Source organism: Sceloporus undulatus, chromosome 6, assembly GCF_019175285.1.
Source record: "Sceloporus undulatus isolate JIND9_A2432 ecotype Alabama chromosome 6, SceUnd_v1.1, whole genome shotgun sequence".
Classification (NCBI taxonomy): domain Eukaryota; kingdom Metazoa; phylum Chordata; class Lepidosauria; order Squamata; family Phrynosomatidae; genus Sceloporus; species Sceloporus undulatus.
In genome coordinates, this window is record NC_056527.1 from 95,618,001 (window position 1) to 95,639,174 (window position 21,174).

The 21,174-nt window shown below is 42.7% G+C and overlaps 1 protein-coding gene across 2 annotated transcripts in view; it reads left to right on the plus strand.

The window, feature by feature from the left end:
- The first annotated feature begins 286 nt into the window (after positions 1-286).
- The window catches only part of ITGA3 (integrin subunit alpha 3), a 76,938-nt gene continuing 56,050 nt past the window's right edge, over positions 287-21,174 (plus strand). For both annotated transcript variants that reach the window (XM_042475309.1, XM_042475310.1), the window contains exon 1: positions 287-749. In XM_042475309.1, the coding sequence (XP_042331243.1) occupies positions 532-749 (218 nt within the window). In that variant the 5' untranslated portion in view covers positions 287-531. The remainder of the gene's footprint in view (positions 750-21,174) is intronic.

Consider the following 21,174-nt stretch of genomic DNA (forward strand, 5'->3'; position numbering starts at 1 on the left):
CTGTGTAACTCCAAAGCCTCCCCCAATGCCTGAGCTGCGGTGGCATTTAGTGGGTCAAGCAAGGCACTCTGCACATGCTCAGGCTTTCCTTTTGTTTTTGCTTGGCCTCAGATCGCTGCCTTTGGGCTGCAAAACTAGAGGGCCCTCTCCCTGGCTTTCTGATCCGCCCTGGCTTTGGCTGGGGTTGGCATTGCTGGGCAGGTGTCCAACCTGTCCAGGGCCCCTTTAAGAAGCCCAGGGCCTCTCTCTGTTTGTGTGTCTCTCTCTTTTCCCCCGGAAGAAAAGGGCAGCCAGTCGCCAGGCAGAGAGCGATCGCTTGGGTTTCTCTCTCTCACAAGGTGGAGAGGAGGCAGAGAAAGGAGGGAACCAAGAAGGGCAGACAGAGGCAGCAGTGCACCTCCCTTTTCCTGCAAAGCATCTGGAGCTTAAAAGCACTGCAACAGCAGAAGGTGGGAAACAAGGAGGAACAGCCCTGGCATTGCAACCAAGGATCGCCACCTTCTCATCCCAACAGAGAGCTTCTGATCAGCCATGGCTCCTGGGCTCCATCAGAGAAGCCTGGTTTGGAGGAAGAGAGCCTTCCTTTTCCTGGGATCTGCTCTCTGGGTATCTCTCTGCTGCAGCCCCCCTCCATGCGCTGCCTTCAACCTGGAGACCAAGTACGTGATCGTCAAGAAAGGCAAGAACCCGGAGAGTTTCTTTGGCTTCTCGGTGGCGCTGCACCATCAAACCCAGCAGCAGAGATACCTGTGAGTGCCATCGCAGCCCTAGGCTGGCTATACAACTGTCTGGAGGGGAGGGGATCGGGTGGGTATGGACACAGCCAGGCCCCACTGTTTTCTATATGTCTCCCTCCCTTCTTCTTTTCTGAGGTTCATTTCTCAGAGTTGAAGCATGCAGACTTCTGAGCTACACAGAGCTCCTCGACAAAGCTACCTGGATTGTCAGTTCTGGAGGGGAGAGGGATGGGCTGGAATGAGCAAAGAGTCCCACTTGTTCTATAAGTCTCCCTCCTTTCTTATTTTCCTCTCTGAACCCAAGGTTCATTTCTCAAAGTTGAGGTGCACAGGCTTCTGGGTTAAACAGAGCTCCTCGACAAAGCTGCCTGGATTGTCAGTTCTGGCGCGCAGGGGAATGGGTTGGTATGAGTTAAGAGACCCACTCCCCCCCCCCCTATGAATCTCCCTCCCTTCTTCTTTTCAGAACCTGAGGTTCCTTTTCCCAGTTGTTGAGGTATCATTTCAGTGTGCAGGCTTCTGAGTTACACAGAACTCTTCAACAGAGCTGCCTGGAGTGGCCTATTTTCGTCAATAAGTCTTCTTCCCTTTCCCTTTTCTGACCCTGAGGTTCATTTGCCAGAGTTGAGGTATGACTTAGTTCTCAGTTGTGCAGGCTTTTGAGTTACACAGACCTCCTCAACAAATCTGTCTGGATTCTCAATTCTGGAGGGTAGGAGAATGGGTTGGTGTGACCAGTTTTACTTTTTCTATAAGACTTTGTCTTTTTTCTGAACCTGAGCTTCATTTCTCCAGAGTTGAGGTGTGCAGGCTTCTGAGTTACACTGACTTACAAAGCTGCCCGGATTTTCAGTTCTGGAAGGAAGAGGAATGGGTTGGTATGATCAGAGTCCCACTTTTTCTATATGGATTCTTCCCTTTTCTGAACCTGAGATTAATTTTCCCGGAGTTTAAGGTATCAATTCATTTGTGGAGGTTTCTGAGTTACACAGAACTCCTCAATAAAGCTGCCTGGATTGTCAGTTCTGGAAGGAATTGGGATGAGTTTGTATGAACAGAGAGTCCCTTTGTATAAGTCTTCTTCCCTTTTCTGAACCTGAGGTTCATTTTCCCAGAGTCGAGGTATCACCTCAGTTGTGCAAGCTTTTGAGTTACACAGAACTCCTCAACAAAGCCAAATCTGTGCCAAGTGCTTTACCATTTGGGACTGCAGCCCTTTACCTGGGAATTGTATTGGATGGAGCCAAATCTTTAGTAAATATTTATAGAATTGTTTTGCAAGGCTTTCTCATCATCATTATCATGTTGTTGTTATTTTCTTTCCCACCTCTTTTCAAGGCTCCAGGTGGGGTGCAACATATTAATATAAAACACAATTAAAAGCTCATAAATCCACAGTTAAAATGTTGTTGTGTGCCTTCATGTTGTTTCTGACTTATGGCAACCCCATCATGTGGTTTTCTTGGCAGGTTTCTTTAGAGGAGATTTGCCTTTGCCATCCTCTGAGGCTGAGAGTGTGTGACTTGCTCAGGGTCATCCAGTGGGTTTCATGGCCGAGCGGGGATACAGCACTACAAAATCATTAAAGTGTATAGACATGATTTGTACCTATACATGATTTGTGGAAAAACAACAGAGTCCTGAAGGCACAAGATAAAAGTGAGGCAGAGCCCCAAGTCTTCATTCATTTTTAAAATATAATCTGACAGCTCCCAGTCTGCTTTCAATTAAATGCCATGCGCTTGGTTCCTTATTTGGAAGGGGATTACAAGTTTGTTTCTCAGTTCCTTGCAGCTGAATGAGTTGAGTCTCTTTTTTAAAAAAAATATTATCGTTAAAGTACGTGCACATAATGGAGAAGTTACTGGTTTTCACCTTTGTGGTTGTCTGCATCTATTCACATTACGCAATTCATTTTTCATTGTACATTCATTTCTGTCTGATGGGGTGAGATTGTGATCCAGAAATTGTTGGACTGTAGCTCCCAGAATTCTTCATCATTGGCTATGCTGGGTAGGGCTGCTGAGATTTACACACCAACAACTTGTGGCGAGCTCTATAAATCCCACACCTGGTTATGAGGTGTATTCATGGAAATGGTTGTACCTATGCATCTAAAGGGGGGAGTGGAGAGCCAGTGTGGTGTAGTGGTTTGAGCGTTGAACTAGGGTCTGGAGATGAAGGTTGGAATCCTGGCTCGGATATGTAAACCCACTGGGTGACTTTGGGCAAGTCACACTCTCTCAACTTCAGAGGATGACAATGGCAAACCTCCTCTGAAGGAACTTGCCAAGAAAACCCTGTGATAGGGTCTCCATAAGTTGGAAATGACTTGAAGGCAAAAAACAACAATAAAGTGTGAATGGGTCCCAAGATCTGAATATTCAGTTGGTCATGAAGCTCACTCTATCAGCCTAACCTACCTCACAGGGTTGTTGTACGATAGAAATGTAGAAGAAGACTTGAGCTCCTTGCTGCAAAGATAGGTTACAAAAATATATATTATGTATTTCTGTTTTCCACCCTAATTTGTCTTAACCAAAGAATTACCCAGCAAAAAGATCTTAGATACAATCTTCCTACCTTTGAGTACAAATTCAGAGGATTGGAAACAGGGCAAACTTTGAAAGCAAATTTGTCATTCTGAAATAAAAGAGGGCTGTTATTCTATAAATTTACATTTTCATTCAAACAGTAATCTCCAGCTTGTATATATAGTCTCTCGATCTCGTCGTTGCAGTGACATTCTAAAGTTCTGATTCAAATAGATGACATTCAGAGCAGTCAGCTGGGGAAATGCCATGGTATGCTTTGTGATCCCACCTCTGTGTCCTGCCCAGGAGTCCTGAAAGAGATCACACAGATGCACAACGTCCTCATAAAAATGTAAGAGGTGGTTGCCTCTATGACTTTAGTCTTCTTCCTCACCATCAGTCCTCATCTCTCAGTATAAATCAAGGGAATGTAATGGTCATGTGTCTGAGGTCTGTCTGCCTTCTGGGAGCCACATGGGTTGCCAAAAAACAAATAGCTCTCCTAGGAGTGGCTAGAAGTTCAGTTCTGGATGTGAAGAACAGATGTATTTTTTCTAAATCCCATTTATAATACCCAATATTATCATGCAACCCTTAAACATCCACCCAACTTACATTGTTTAACCTTAGCATAGCCTTATTATAATAAATAATGTCATATTGCAAACATTGCAATGATTTTATCTGATTGATACCTACCATTAAATCTATCAAGAACAGACCTTGCAATCTATTTAAAAGGTGAATTGCTGCTCATGGAAACTTCTACTAGAGGCAGCTTTCCATTTGTGGGGGTAGAAGAAGGGTGGCCCAGGGAGTCAAAATGGGCCAAGGGCCACTCAAATAGCTTTGAGGGCCAGATGTGAACCACAGGTCATGTTTTGCCCACCCTGATTCAAATTTGTTGCAGGGGTTTTTCAGCATAGCTCATCTATGGGTCAGTCACTCTGATCCTTCTGCTCTCCTGTATGCTGTGCGCCTTCAAGTCATTTCTGACTTATGGCGACCCTAACAGCTGTGCGGGAAACATAATTTCCATCCAGCATGGCCAATACTGTCATGATTGCTTCCTTTTTTCTTAGAAGGTTCCATGCAAAAAAACCTGTGGGCAACAGTATGAGGCATGTACAAGTTTTGCTGGATTGTAGTGTGCCAGTCCAAATGAAAAGCACCTATGTCCACTGAGTTATTTCTGGATGTCACAGTTCTGGGACAATGGTTGTAATGTAGTGCAGTTCAGATGGTTTCCGTTCCAGATGTTGGAAAGAAAGCTTCACCTGGCACTTATTAGTGGGCCTGGACCCATATTTGATGAGGCTTTTGGTGTGCTGTTTTCTTATAGGCACCCTCCTAAGACAATGTCCTCTGATAGCTTAGAGCCGCAGTGTGCCACACTTTACAGACAACAATCTTCTCTTTAAAGGGTTGTAGGAGATTAGTCTGAGCTAGCATGGAGTAGTAGTTTGAGCGTTGGATTACGACTCTGGAGACCAGGGTTCAAATCCCCATTTGGCTGTGTAAACCCACTGAGTGACCTTGGGCAAGTCACATACTCTCAGCCTCAGAGGATGGCAGTGGAAATGGCAAACCCCCAGGGGACAGGATAGGCCAAAACACAGTGGAAAGTACCAGGTTTAATTTTCCCCAGAAAAGCACAGCTCAAGCCAATGCATGTCTGTTCTGGAGTAAGTCCCAGACAGTGCAACAGCTTTTATGCACACAAAGCATGGCTCAATCCCATGCAACTTTTATGGGGGCTATAAAGGCCAGTTCCTTGCCTTCCAGCATCTCCTTCAACATTAAATAGGTTTATTTTTAGTTTTATCTCTTGTATCCTAATACTGATATCTGATCTGTCACTGACCAGACATAACAGCAGAAAAAGCTTGCAAGTTGGATGAGGTGGGGATTCCCTATCCCTGATTTAGATGATAGTCTGAATGCCTAAGATGGTACGTTTACATTTGTGTGCTGTTGTTTTGTGCCTTCAAGTTGTTTCCAACTTATGGTGACTATAAGGTGACTCTGGGGGCAAGCTTTTTCAGAGGGGGTTTGCCATTGCTATCCTCTGATGCCATCCCCATCCAGTGGGATTGCATGGCTGAGCCATGATTCAAACCCTGGTCTCCAGGGTCATAGTCCAATGCTCAAACCACTACATCACGCTGGCTGTCTACATTTGTGCATAAAGGTAGGTAAATCTAACTTTAGGCAAATTTGCGTCCTCTTTTTTGTTTTTGGCTTTAATTCCATAGATAGGTTAAACTGGTAGTGCTCCTTCTTGGACAGCCTACCATGCATAGTGCTTAATGGTGGTGCCACATCCAGGATATTAGGAGGATTTAAAATTCTCACTTGCCTACTATTGAGGGGTAGAAAAATGAATTTCCAATCACATACCCTCCAACTATCCTGAATTGGCAGAGATAGTCATGATTAATCTTTCGCCATCCTGCTTCTTCATCAGCTTTTAAAATGACCCAATTTCTCTCTCTTCCTCCCACTTTAGTCCTCAGCATACCTCAATTGGAGTTTAGAGGTACAGTAGTTTGTACTCAGTTTATTTGGCATTGAGGAAAAAGAAAGGTGAGGCAGAGTCTTGCCCTTCCCAGGAGGCTCAGGGAAAAGCAAACTGCTGCAGCTTCTCCTAGCTTGAGTGTGCTTTCTCATTCATAACTATTATTATTATTATTATTATTATTATTATTATTATTATTATTAAACTTTATTTATATATTGCTGTAGATTTACTTTTGTGTTTTGACTTCATTCTGATGTTGCTTGGCCATAGATATTCCAGTTTTCATCTGTGAAATGTTGGAGAATGTCAGAGCAGAGCAGGCAGCCGAGGTTGGGTCTTGACAAAAACAGCCTGGTGATGTTGCCTTGTGATCTCTGGGCTTGCTTGTTGCCTCTTGTTCTGGAGGATTGTGGTTTGGATTGCCATATTTGGGGATGCAGGAAGAAACATACCTCCAGGGCACATGAATTGGTGGCTGCATTTTCTTTATTTCTTTTTCCCTTTGGCCTTCCTTATAGCACACGACAAACCGTCTTTGCTTTATCCCTCAGGGTTTGTTCTAGTAAGCACATGCCCAGTCTTGCAGATGCTTCCCTGCAGTGTGGCGTGTGCTTTCTACTTCTATGACGCCTGCTGCCTGTCTGAGTGCCATGCAGAATCATATGGGTGATGTATGGGCAGAACTGAACTGGTAGCTTAGGACTACTGAGGAACCACTGCCAAGCAAGTTGACGCCAAAGTCTTCAGACTCAGCTCTCATCCCTGAAGTTTTTGTCAGGGACAAAGAGGGGAGGATGTGGCACTTGAGAGTTCTTGGTCCAAAAACAAACTGCAGAAGTAATCCAGTTTGAGACCACTTTAACTGCCCTGGCTCAGTGCTAGAGATTATTGGGAATTGTAGTTTGTTGTGGCACCATAGCTCTCTGATAGAGAAGGCGCAATGTCTCATAATTCTGTAGCATTGAGCTAGGGCAGTTAAAGCAGCCTCAAACTGCATTATTTCTGCTGTGTGTTTTGGACCCTTGTTTGAAGATTGGTTCCCATTTAGGCTGCATCTGCAATGCAGAAATAATCTGCTTTGACACCACTTTAACTGCCATGGAATTCTTGGAATTGTATTTTGTTATGGCACCAGAGCTCCAAAAAACAGTCGTAGTCCAAAATGTACTGTATAGTTTTTGAACTCAATTCCTGGTGCCTTGATGGTATGATTTTAAGCATATATTTATCTTTTGAATGTACAGTGGGCCTTTGGTATCCTCTGGGGTTTGGTTCCATGGCCTCCTATGGATATCAAAATCTGTGGATGCTCAAGTCCCATTAAATACCATGGCATAGTAAAAAAGTGTTCTTTATATTAAAAGATTTTAAATTTTTGTAGTTGATTTTAATCGTTTTGACTTTTATTGAATTCATGTAGGGTTGCCATAAGTCAGGACCTCAAACCGGGACAAATGTAGGACAACATTTTAAAATGTAGGACATTTTTTTTAAAAGAAGAAAATGCAGGACAACCCCCCCGCACTCCTTCCCTGCCTCTGAGGGGGCCGAGGCCTCCTTAGAGGCCGGGAAGGAGCCCGCGGGGCCACCCGTGATCGCCATGATCGCGGGCAGTCTCATCCCTCCTTCCCGGCCTCTGAGGGGGCGAGGCCTCCTCAGAGGCCGGGAAGGAGCCTGCGGGGCCACCCGCAAACTGCCTCCTCTTTCCTCCCAGCCTCTGAGAGGGCCGAGGCCTCCTCAGAGGCTGGGAAGGAGGGGGGGAGGGTGGCGCGGCCACGCGCAGGAGGCGCTGCCTCCACCTCGCCTCCTACACCCCAGGCCTCGCTGCCCTCCTCTTCTTCCGCCTCCTCCACGTGGCCATGCGCAGTGGAGGAGGAGGAGGGCAGCAAGGCCCCACGGGCTGTGGTCAACCCGGCTGCAACCGGGGTTGTCCCGGTTTTTGGTGGCACCCGGGACAGGAGGGGCCTGGTGCCGCCAAAACTGGGAAAATCCCGGTTTCAGCTGGGTTATGGCAACCCTACTTGTTTGCTTGTTTGACCCACTTTGGGTCAAACAAGCAAACAAAACCTGAAAGAAAGAAATGAATCCCCCCTTAAATAAATAAATAGTAAAATGGCAAAATTGAGGTTTGCTTATACTGTATATTGCATTTTTTCAAGCCGTGGGGGGTTGAATCCGTTGGTAAAGAATCCATGGACACGGAGAGCTAAGTGTATTAATCTGGCATGATCCTGAAAGGGTGCCCTGTGCCACTTATCTTGGTGCCTGGTTGGGGTTTATTCATAGCAACACCCAGAGGTCCGCTGAAGCCTTCAGGCTCATCCTAAAGGCTTGAGGTATGACTTTTCTCATGAACCTGTTAACATTCTTACAGTTCTTGGGTGGATTGGCTAACATTCTACCGTGCTTTACAAAGGATCTTTTCAATTCACTGGATTTTTCCTCTTGATTAAGTAACTCTGTAGTCTCTTAGCCTAGGCCGCCGTTCCTATGGAGACATGTATTATGCTGTTTAAGAAGCAATCTTTTCTCCCCCCCCCTTTTTGCTTAACCTTGGTATAAATCAAGGCTAACTTCACTCAAGTTAAGTGCACTAAAGGGATCATATTCTAGACAGTATTCCAGCTGGTGGTATGTCTGTCTGTGGGTCTTGTGTGTGTTTAACTAGAGCTGCTACATTGGCTCCTTTGCCTTTAATAGCTCCCTGGAGCCTTTCCACTGCCTTTAATAGCTCTCAGCCAGGTGGAAATTTAGTAAGCAAAGCTCTTTCCCTCTCTGTCTATCTCTCTCCCTCTTTTCTGGTGTGGAGATCGAAACAATAGTGACAAGCCTAACTTTGAAAAAAGACACAGCAGCCCTGCCAGGAGATGAATTGGCAGCTCTGAATCGATTTGGCACTCTGTTTCTTCTGAGTGTGCCTCTTCCAAATCAAACTTGTCGTCGTTTTAATTGTGCAAAGTGCTTTCTTTCATCCTCGCTGAGTGACTATACAGTATTCTGATTTTGCTGATCTTGCAGGGAGGGTTGTGTGTAGGTGTGTATGTGGGGAAGAGGAAGATGCCTTATGTAAGTCACTGGTTAGGATTTCCAGATCTCAGGGCTTGCCTCTTTCTTCTGATCCTCCAGGCATCTCACTCACACATTCCAGATTTGTTATTCACACTGCGGAACTGCATCAATCTGCATTGATGCACATCTCTGCGAGTTCGGTTGGTCACATGTTCAAGCATTTAAACAAAGATAAGCTGATGATGTAAATGCATTTTGAACCCCTTTTTTCATATTCAGTGTTTTATCGCAGGTCTATTCGGGTCTATTTGCACCAGTTATTCATACTACTGGTGATGTAGATCTTTTTTAAAAATTCAGGGGGGAAAACCGATATTGACTATCCCAGATTAGGTGGGATTTTTGGTATCCCAACCCCAAACTTGATCGGGTGCATTTAGGATGCATGTGAAGATTTAACCCAGATTCATCCCAGACCCAGATTATTTTCACAGTGTGAATAACTCATCAAGGTAAGAGCTCTCTCTTGAAAACTGTGTGAGAAGTAAGAACTTTTGGATCCTAGTGTGGCTTGACCATGGTCGCATCTGCATTTTAGAAACAATACAGTTCAACACCACCTTAACTGCCATGGCTCAGTGCTGTGGAATTCTGGGATTTATAGTTTATGTAGTTGACATGTAGCCTTCTCAGTCAGAGAGCTCTAGTGCCACAACAAACTACAAATTCCAGGAGTCCCTAGCACTGAGCCATGGCAGTTAAGATGGTGTCAAGAAACAACTTGAAAGCACACAACACAACATGCAAAGACTCCAGGGAACCTATATATTTACTTATTTTGTTCTTCCTTCTTTCCTACTCATTGTGGTACCAGGGCTCATCCTTTACTCCCCTTTGCATCTGCCTTTTAGCTAGAAGCAATAGAATAGATAAATATCTCCTTCCCCATCTCCCTTAAGTAAAGGGGGAGGGGGAATTTTCTCATTTCACCTTGATCTGGGAACAGCCCCTTGACCTAACTTTCGTAGATTTCTTAAATTTCCAAACAGTGAACAACTGTGGTTGATATTTAATGCTTAATGAAATCACCAGGGGCCATCCTTAGGTTCCCAGGCTTTGGACCCAAACATCAGGGCTTAGGACAGTCCTCCACTGGCAACCCTACTTGCTGATGAGGTATAGTTCTTGGAGGTCCAGCATGGCTTGTCCATGGCATGTGGTTCTTTTAACTGGAACATGATTAAACCAAATAAACACCAGGTCTAACAGTCTTTCCAAACCTATGCAGCGTACCTCTCCAGTACCACTGGAGTAACCACAACAAATCTGGGCTTAGCAGTAAGAGTAGAAGACAGTATGGCCAGAATCTGCTTGGTGCATGACAGCAGCATCACTGCAGCATAGGCAGTGGTGGAAAGAGACAGTAAATTGAAGGTGCAGCAGCCAGGAAGAGGGAGCATTGGAGGAACTGTCTGGTCAGGACTGGCAGGTTTTGTATGTTTCCACACACCATCAGTGTGTATCATTGTGTCAAAAACACTGGGAAGACACTGGGAAAAATACATGAATGGGAAAGAGCAGGAAAAAGAATTGACTTTTTGGGCTCTTACATTTCGGAGACAGCTGGAGGGTCTCTCTCTGTCTGTCTCTCTTACCCATTTAACAAGGATATCTTGTACCCTGGAGTGGATTTCTGACAGCAGCAGCTGCACAGCTTGAAAAGCCTCTGTGGAGACATTCCAGAGATTCATTTGTAAAGCTCTCTTGATGAGGTTTTGGGGATGGTTCTGTTTGAAAGTCTTCCTCTTTTTCTCCCTGAAGAGCAAGCCTGATGGTAGGCAAAATGGGAAAGAAGGAAGGAGGCAGCTGCAGTGCACACACTACATTTGTGTGAGTGCTGAAAAGGCCGTGAGATGCTGTGAATGGTAAGCAGCATGTCAGGAAGGGTGAGATTTCCCTTCTTCTTAGATGTTAGCATTTGTCATACATTCATGCCAAGAAAGGGACAACCTGAGAGTTACATTTCAGCCAAAACCTAATCCCAGAACTGATCTTCCATTTTAGCATCTCTCTCCTGCATGTATGTGCCTTCAAGTTGCCTGCTGACATATGGCAACTCCATGAATTTTATAAGGTTTTCTTAAGCAAGGAATAATTAGAGGTGGTTTTGCCAGTTCCTTCCTCTGAAATGTAGGCTACCGCACCTGGTATTTGTTGGTGGTCTCCCATTCAGCAGGATGATTCTGCTTAATGTCCAAGATCTGGTGGGGTTTGGTGCCTTTAGGATATAGAAGTCCTAACATCTCTCTCCTGCATTGGGACTTTGGCATTCTACTGAACATACAGACTGGCTCAGTAAGGAATTGTTGGATTGCCTTTGTCAGTGGGTGGACCAGACCTTGGGAAAAATACATTTTGGACTATTTAATTTACATTATTCTTCACCTTTTGCTCAAAAACAGAGCTCAATATATCTTACTGAAATTAAAACAGGGCTCAGTAAAAACATATACAAATAAAAGCATTCAAAAAGTTATTCTTGTAGAATTAGAAGCAATGTACAGTGTTGTAGCATGCATCTATTAAAAAGTATAAGAAATAAAAATAGCACAGTATACTATTCAAAGTCCCGTTATTCTATATAGTTTCCCAAAGTCTGCCAGAATAAAGAAATCTTCACCTGTGAACTAAAGGACAGTGGGAAGGGAGTTGGTCTAGGTTCTCAAGGAAAGACTACAACTCTGGCCATGCTGGCTAATGGTTGTAGTCCAAGAAGTAACTTTTCCAAGCTCTTGTAGGATGTGCACCACAAAGTCTTGGGTGCCTTAACGATTTACAACACTCATTCTGGCTCATGCCTTGGTGGATTAGGGATTGGCAGAAAGTAATGGATTTCCTGATAGATTCCTATGCTGTTTGGAATAGATCCACAAGAAATTGATTCCCAATTTTTTTTCAATAGCAGTAATGAGATAACCTTCCACCTTTATTTATATGTACTACTGAAATAAAAAAAAACTTGGCTTAACCAGAATGGGATTTTTGTGTGTGGCATGACTGAGCAACAGTTCTGATACTCTAAATCAGCAATAGAGAATATGTGGTCCTCTATAGAGATATTTAACTGTAACTCCCATCAATCCTGGGCAGCACTGAAAAGAATTGATTTTTTTAGATTTCAGAGTTCATGATTTTTGCACTAGGCCAGTTCTTTGTGCATTTTGGGCTTATATTAATACAAACTTAAATATATCCTGCAAATTTGAATGAGCTAGAATCCATTTGAATGAGTCTGAGTCTGAATGAGTTAGAATCCATTTTATCACATGCATGAAATGTGCATGCCCAACCCACATGTGCATGGGATGAAGTGAATTCTAGTCCAGGAAAGCTAGAATAAAATTGTCTTTAAGTGCCAAACTGCAGACACAGCTACCCTGCTGCACCATGGTCTTGCCAGTTTCCATTTCAGCTTTACAGCAATCCAGTAAGAGGTCGGTGAATCTGAGAGACTGGGGTCAGCTAGTGAGCGTGGCGCCTGGTGGCGCAGTGGTTAAATGCCTGTACTGCAACCATTCACTCAGACCCTTATCACAAGCAAAATTTGAAGTTATCCCAGGGTCAATGTGAAGGCAATGCAGGGGCAATCATGGGGTTTCAATCAGGAGCCATCTTAAACACAGTCAGCAGTCATTCCAGGGTTGGGCAAATCCTCTTTTTCCCTGAATTTACCTAACCCTGGAATGACCCGGGAATACCCCTCCCCCCAATTATTTTTAGGATGGCTCTTGATTGCGTTTGGCGTCGTGTGATAAACAAACATGAAACTTTACCTAACCCTGGAATGACCCCCCGATTGTGTTTAAGATGGCTCTTAATTGCGTTTGGCATCGTGAGACAAACAAACTTGAAACCCCATGATTGCCCCTGCATTGCCTTCACATTGACCCCGGGATAACTTCAAATTTTGCTTGTGTGATAAGGGCCTCACAAACCATAAGGTTGCAAGTTCAATACCAGTGAAAGGGCTCAAGCTTGACTCAGGCTTGCATCCTTCTGAGGTCGCTAAAATGAGTACCTAGAGTGTTGGAGGCAATTAGCTTACAGTTGTAAACTGCTTAGACACTGTTAGTTCAGTATGAAGCGGTATATAAATGAAGCTGTTTGTGTGGATTAAAAGGGAACTGAATCCACTGTTGCTTTCATCAATCCTAGCCAGGCATTCTAACCATGACACCTAACAGTTGTCTGTATTTCTGAGCATATGCAGAATGCATTTCTTTTCCTACCACAGTGGGCCTGCTGCATTGGCAGCCTGCAGATTGGAGTGTCAACAGTTCTCCATGCGCCATGTTATTCAATGATAGCACATGACATTGCTCTTAAATAATATGGGGGTTGAACATCCAGGTTCTTTCCCATCTTCCATGGATGGGAAGAGTCCACTGTATATGTGCTCTGTCTGCAGAAATGGTTTCTAGAAGTCAACATGGACTTGGGACTTCTTGAAGGACACTCCACAGGCTTAAGAAAACAACCAGGGATAAAGTCCAAAAAGCAAGCCAGTCTGTTTGAGAAGTATGACCCTGAGTCTGCCCTTTGCTGGCCTCCACAAATGCTCTTTGACCTTTGAGAAGAGATTAGTTTGTAGAAGTGCCATGTTTTTGAAAAATGGCTTTTGAAAGGCAGCTTGTGAATCTTCTCCATTCCTTGGGGCCCAACTGCTGTGTGACTCACATAAGTGGATTCATTAATTCTGGGGGTAGGAGGTTCATCTTGTGAAATGATGTGCATTTTAGATGCACATGCACTTTGCCAAAACTACAAAACAAAAAATAAAGCTTTTTTCTGGAGTAGATCTCAGTTTTCCCTTTGGCACAGATTCCAAGAGATTTCTGCTTCTGTGTGTAAAGTGATGGTACAAGGTTCTAGTCCTTGTGGATCAGATCTGATTTCTAAAATTAAGATGTGCTGGGTATGAAGCCCACTTGGAATGATTTCTTCTAGCCCACACCTTGGAAAGGCATCCTCCCCTTGCAGGGCATTTGAAGTTCAACAGGCCAAGAACTGCATCTCTCTCAACTGGACAAATGTCACAATTTCCAGCACAATAAAGCTTTGCAGCCTGCTCCTACCTGGAAGTTGGTACTATATTAGCCGGGTAATCATGGGATGGGGCTGCAGGTGTCATTGGGGCTGCAGGTGGCAAGTTGTCTGCCCCAAATATGAAAAATCTGTTGGTTTTGGTTTGTCCCGTACTTGACATTTTTTAACGTCATGTTCTTCAGTTCTGGTCATGAACAAATGGATGGATTTGCAGCCTGCTAGTCTAGGACGTGTCATGTCCCTCATCTTTCCTTGGCCACAGCTCAGACTGTTCAGGCAATGCAGAATACCTAATCTTGCCCTTTCTCCAGGGCTGGCCCAAGAAATTTTGCTGGTTGAGACAAAGGAGAAAATGGTTTTCTCCTTTCCATTCTTAGTAATGATGCCAACTGGATTAGTAGCTGGATCTTACTTCAGCATTGTCAATAGGACAGTGGGGAAATTTGAGAGACGTTGTCTCCCACAAAAAGTGCTGTTATCAAGCTCTTGGGAAGAAGCCCAGCTCCAAGTGGAAGGTCAGAAGCCACCTAGCTCAGTTTAAGGCCATTTTGGATTCTCCAACATCCAGGAGGGGCAACACTGCTACTCAAATGGTAGTCCATGGACCAGTGCTGATATGTAAGCCAACAGCTGCTGGTTCCTGGAGAGTGTCAAGGAGAAAAAACAATAGTTGTAGCCAATGGGTACAACTATAGTATTTGTCCCTTGTACAATGGCAAAAGGCAATTACTGTTCTTCCACATCAGATAATTCAAGAAGTGCAGATGTGCATGCATCATTCTGTACATTGCAGGTGGTGACTAAGGGAGGGATAGGAGTCTGGCTTTTTAAAAGATGCAGTGTATAGGTGTTTCTAGATTTCATAATGTGTTTATGTGAAATCTGACCCATTGGTACATCAAGAGTCTAGACTGTTATTGTGAGGTGAAGGTTTAATGACCCAAGAATGGGACACAGTGGCGGCTGACTTGATTATGAAGTCCTTTTACACTTGTGTGGCTTATATTGCAGCCCTGATTATGCTTTTCAAAAAGATCTCAACCTTTCCAGCTCCATCAAGAAGCCATTTGCACTGTCCCTTCCAAAATTTACAGAGCCTTTTAGCGGGGAATTATTTATTTATTCATTTTGTATTCTTAGATTGGGGGGGGGGGTGAAGACCAAATTTAAAAAGGAAATTAGAAACCAGAAAGAAATAAATGTTTGAAGGAGCTGGTGTAAAACACCTACATCCTGTCCAGGCAGAAATGGCAATGCTTTATTGGGAAAAGCTGAGACATGGATGGCTTTCTTTTTCCTAGCTGCTGGGAAATTTTAGAAAGCAAGCATCAAAAAGGATATATCCTCCATTTCTCCTTCCTTAAAGCAAGAGGTTCAATTGGAGTTTTGGAAATCCAGGGATGTTAGAGGCCATCATCAAAGTTCAAATGAATTAGTGAACATTTCAACACCCAGGAGATGTTACATTAGGTTTCTATCATTGAAGCTTCTCCTCCCCCAGGCAAGATATCTGAACCCTGGGATGAAAAATATATATACTGTACTCAATTCTCTATAATGGATCTTTAGCCGTACATCTGTTTCATTTCTACATCACTCTCTTATTATTTTTAAAATACTTTACTTTAAATCAGAGGTGGGACACATGTGGGGCTACTCTATATAGCCCTCAACCCCTCCAGATTCTAGGAATGCCCGTTTTCTGCCCTCCCCCAAATGGGAATTGCTTCTCCTGGAAGCTTTCAGGAGTGACAGTTAATCTTTTTAATAGGTTACAAGCCCCAGGCCTCCACACTGTTAACAAAAAGGCAAACCCATTTTCCAAAACTAGAAATAAACCTATGGCTGATTTTTATTCTCTGTACAACACTTGGAATCCCCACAGTGGGCAGAAAATTGGCTCCTTGGCACATAAAGCAGTTGCCCACTTCAGATTTAAATTAATATTAAAAGGTTCACAAATATGACTTAATAGTGGCGTAGTGACAAATTTTACTGTCATCATGACAGCACTGTAGAGAATCCAAAAATGTAGGCAGATATGTTGATCTTGTTCTTAAACAAAAAAAACACCTAGTAGTTTTCTACCTGGTGTAGGTCTTTTTTTTGAAGCTAAGAGACCTTGCCCAGTGAAGATCAGGTCTTCCCAACATACTTTGCATTACAGCTGGGATAGTTCATAACAATAATGTTGCGGAGAAAAGGCATATCATTTCCAGCTGCTGTGAGGATTGTGGTTAAAACTGGAGGAAACAGGGGAATCCAATGGGATTGAGAGATAGTGTCGTAGTCCCTGCTAATGGAGAAGTATTGGGGCTTTGACCCTGTGAGCCCTGGTTCACACTATATTGTTGATTATTAGCTTGCTAACATGATGGAGGCTGTGTCTCCATGCTGATGGTTGGTAAAAAGCCTTCCTCTGAAGTTTACATGAAAAGAAAATAGGCTGGTGGAAGAGTGGCAGAACACTGTTTCTCTTCTGTCAGGTTGCTCACTCACCTACATAAAATTCCTGTTCAGCTCTGGTGATCAAGCGATGGCTCTAAATGCATGTTTACATGTTGTGTTAGCTTTATTGTGTCAAGAACTGTGTAATGTCTGGGGAAATGCGACTGATGGAGTATATATGAATGCCAGTCTGCACTTTAGTCCAAGAGCTGAAAATCAAGCAATTTTCTACAGGAATGCGTAAACATCAAATAGATCTCTGTGGAATCTGTGCTCTCCAGTGTTGTAATGGAGCCAGGGCTGGCAGGGTTGAAACACAAAGACTTTTTAACTGGTAGGGGTTGTTGATATTGTGTACTACCTCTCTCTAGCTTCTTTCATCCCTCTGGACTTAGTTGTAATTCTCACACAGGCTGAGGGATTAGAAGAGAGAAGTCTCCCTGTACGTGTTGAGCCTTCCTTATCTGGAATTCCAAAATCCAAAATAATCCAATTTCCAATGACATCCATAGGAGGCTGGTGACTCCTGTCTTAGTGAGGCATCTAGAAATCTAGAATCCGCTCTAGATTTTAGTACAAATTTTATATGGGCTGCTGAACCCTATTCTCCAGATAGGTTCAACAACTTTGGTAGCACCCTCAAAATTTGGGCTAAAATCCAGAGCAGATATACAGTATTACCTGACTGACATAGGAGCCACCAGCCTCCTATGACTGTTACAGTTACAGATGATTGTCTGTATTTTGCATCTCACTTGGGTCTCCTTTCACACGTGACATGACGACACTCTTCTATGGCACTGGCAGAGGAATCAAGCTGAGCCAAGATGTGTGTGTCTCTATTAAATACGGTTGTAGTGAAAACACAGGAGGGTTATACATTCATACATACGATAGTGTCTTCCATTCCCTTTTCTAGCAATCTTAGTCCCTCTTCTGAATGGCTAATTGACATACTGTCTGTTTCATGTCAGTTTTAGATAAGTCTGGTTGAGCAAAAGTGACATTGCCCATGCCATAAATCTTGTAGATTTCTTTTAAGGCTTGGTATTAGATTTGAGTTTCTTCCATTTGTAGCCTGGGCCTGAGTTGTCTTTGTGCAATATGCATCTTGCTTATCTGGGATAACTTGCAGAGGTGGGCTTGCAAAAGAACGTAGTCCTGGCAAAGCTTACTTTTGGTGTTCTTGGCAGCTTGTGATGATATGCTTTGTATTGTGGGAACAAACTCTAAAAAAGGGATCCATCCCTTTATTTCAGTTAGAGTTAAACTTCCTGTTTGTTAGGGATGTGAATCTTTGGTAATTTAATTCTCATACCTTACAATGAAAAGTTTCACTCCCCCCCTCCTGGTGTGAACTTTTGGACATTTTTCAATAGACCCTTGGGGCATTTTGTGGGTTTTTTTCAGAGTTTTTTAAATGTAAAAATAGTTCCATTTTTGAAATACACTATAGACCATTTTTGCACAAAATACATTGCTGTTGCCGCTGCTCCTTCTCATGCAGAGAAGAAAACCATCGAGAACACTTGACAATTCTTTTTGACAAGGTATTTCATCATTTTGAGATATCCTTTCTCATAGAGAATGTGAGCACTAGCAAATAATATTTGCACCCATGATCTAGTTGGATTATGCTTTAACAGAGTAGGTCTTGCAAAGCATACCAGCTCAATTCTGGCATAGCTCACCTTGGCTCAATTTAAGTAGCAGTTGCCTCTGGGAAGAAATAGTTTCCCTGAATTCCAGCCATTCCTGTTTTTGGGTTTGCAGCTTTCAGAAATCACTGCCTCCATTTATATTTTTGCAGCATTCCCAATTACCTTTTTTTAAGTGTATTGTTTTTAAATATGTTACAAGCAATATTGCATCCCAATATTGGGAGAAAGGCAAGGTATAAATAAATATAACAACAACATTCTAGTTTGTAGGGTTTTTTTGTGGGGTTTTTGAGCTGTATGGCCATGTTGTAAAAGAGTTTGTTTCTGACATTTTGCCAGCATCTTTGGAAAATGCTGACATAGAAGTGGGGTTTTCTTTGTAAGGTTTGTTCAGAGGACGCTTGCCATTGCCTTTTCCTGAGGCTGAGAGCATGTGACTTGCCCAAGGTCACCGAGTAGGTTTCCTGGCCAAACGGGGAATCGAACCCTGGTCTCCAGAGTCGTAGTCCAACACTGCTGGACTGTTTGACTGGTGGTTTGTATTTTTATGTCTGTGTTTTATGATGAAGCTTTTAACTGGAATAAGCTCTTTTATGTACTGTATATTCAAAAACATATTTTATTCAACACATAGCTATGGATTTTTCTTGGTGCCATGGGTGTTGAGGTTGTCATATAGACCTTCTATGCCCCCAGAATTTACTGCTATGCTACTGCTAAGGAAATTCAGCCTGCTATTTCACCCATTAAAGCTGCTAACCTACTCACTGAACTGATAATAAGAAACCCCAGGCCAATGATCTTTTTCTAGCTCTTCTTTAAACAAAAGAGACGATGCCCTCTTGGCTTATAAATCAGTGTGGGGCAGTTAGAGAAAGTGAATATCAGAGCATGTGAAAATTACTTTGTTTGGACTACAATTCAGTGGTGGTTGGTGTTTCTAATAGCTACATCCATGAATCTGCTATGTGGGGTTTAGTTTGAATTTTAAAGGAGTTATCCAAAGCACTTGGCCTGTTTTTGAGGATAGGGTTCAGTGGTTTGGAGAATCCCCTTAAAGCCTGGATTGGATTTGCTGCCTCAGTGACAGGGAAACTCCCAGATTCTGCTTCCACAGCACCCCAAATTCTTGCTTGAACAATTGTGGGAATTGTCCAAAACAGTAACTTTACACGTTCTGATGAAATACAATGAATGGTAACAGGAAATGAGTCTTCAAGAATATTTTACAATGGAGATAGCATAGAATGTGGCATTTAGAAAAAGAAAAAAAAAGAATCCTCAGAAGAATATGCATATTGTAAGCCTGTCCATATTTTGTTTTGTGAAACTAGCCATTTAGATCTGGATCAGAGTGAAATGGGGCCAGTTTTATGCCAAGTGACACATTTACAGTAATGTTTTATTGATGTCCCCCACTCTTTGTTCTGAGTTTAGAATTTGGATTTTCTTGGTCCATAATGACTCACTAATGATTTTTATTGTTAACTGCCCTTGAGTCAATCTCAACCCATAGGGACCTTGCTGATGAGACGTCTCCAAGACTCTCTGTCCTCTACTGCTCTGCTCAACTGCAAATTCATACTCATGATCTCTTTAATAGAGTCCATCCTTCTTGCAAGTGGCCTTCCTCTCTTTCTACTTCCCCCTACCTTTCCTAGCATTACTGTTTTTCCAATGATTCATGCCTTCTTCTATGTGTCCAAAGTATGATGTGTCAAAAGTATGACAACCTGAGTTTTGTCATCTTGGCTTCTAGGGAGATTTCTGGCCTGATCTGCTCCAGGACCCATTTGTTGGTCTTTTTGGCTCTCCATGGAATCTTTAGCATCTTCTCCAGCAGCACATTAAGAATGAGTTGATTTTCCTCTTATCCTCCTCCTTAACTGTCCAGCTCTCAGATCTATACATGGCAATAGTCTTTAGTACTGTAAAAAATGTACTTCCTGGTCTTAAGCAGAGTCAGGCTTGTTTGGTATTTGAAAGGGGGACTGCCATATTTCAGAGGAAAGCATGACAAACCACCTCTGAGTATTCTAAGAAAACTGTGTAATTCATGCTGTTGCCATAAGTCAAGAAGTGACTTGAATTCATGCACGAATGCACACACACAGGCGTTTTCCTATCCTCAACAAGAACGAGTGTTGCAATGCACTGAGACAAACCGTCAAAAAAGCATGTTGGAATTCAGAGATATAATAATAATAATAATAATAATAATAATAATAATAATAATAATAATAATAATAGAATTTATTTATATCTTCCTGCTTCTCCCAATTGGATCGAGGCGATATCACAACAGAGTTTAAAAAATACAATTAAAACATTACAATATTATTATCACACAAGTTAAAACCACAGTTAAAAACATAAAATCAGCAATCATGGGGTCAAATGCTCTCATTCCATACAGAACAGTCTGTAATTCATAGAAGGTCAGGTGGGTATGCACACCGAAAGAGCTCTGTCTTAACATAACCATATTAAGATCAATATGCAAAGGTGTATCATTCATAGCGCCTTTGAGTCTGAGAGAAAGAAAGACATTGGTAGCATAAGCTATTGTAGACTTCAGTCTACTTCTTCAGATGCATGGAGTGAGCTGTCCAGAAAAAGACCTTTATAAAAAGGCTGTGCGGTTTATCACACTGGGGCTGATTTTAACACTAAAGAGAGATTAAGGCGCATATAAAGCATCCCGCAAATGAAGTGGAAATGCAAATAATTGCACAAATGGTTATCACACACAGTTGCACAAATAAAATGGTATTGGAAATACATTGTCGCTAAAATCCCAAAAGTAAAAAGAGGTGCATTAATGCTTCTTTGTGACCACTTTAATAGTGGGTTTTGTGCAACATCGGGTGAAACCGTTACACGTAATTGCGTGATTTTTCTGGGATATTCATGGGATAAACTCCTGATCACCTTTGTGTGATAAACTCTTAGGTGAATAGCAGTGGAAATGCAAAACTAGTGGGTATGGTGATAAGGTTCAGTTCAGTTCAATTGGGGGACAAAGGCAGTAAGAAGTATGTTGTCTAAAGTCAAGGTGAGTAGATAACCATGTGAATGTTGGTGAGTGTTACTGGAATGTAACATGATGCTAGCTGGTAACCAGAAAGGAGATGAGATGAACTGACCAAGACAGCCCT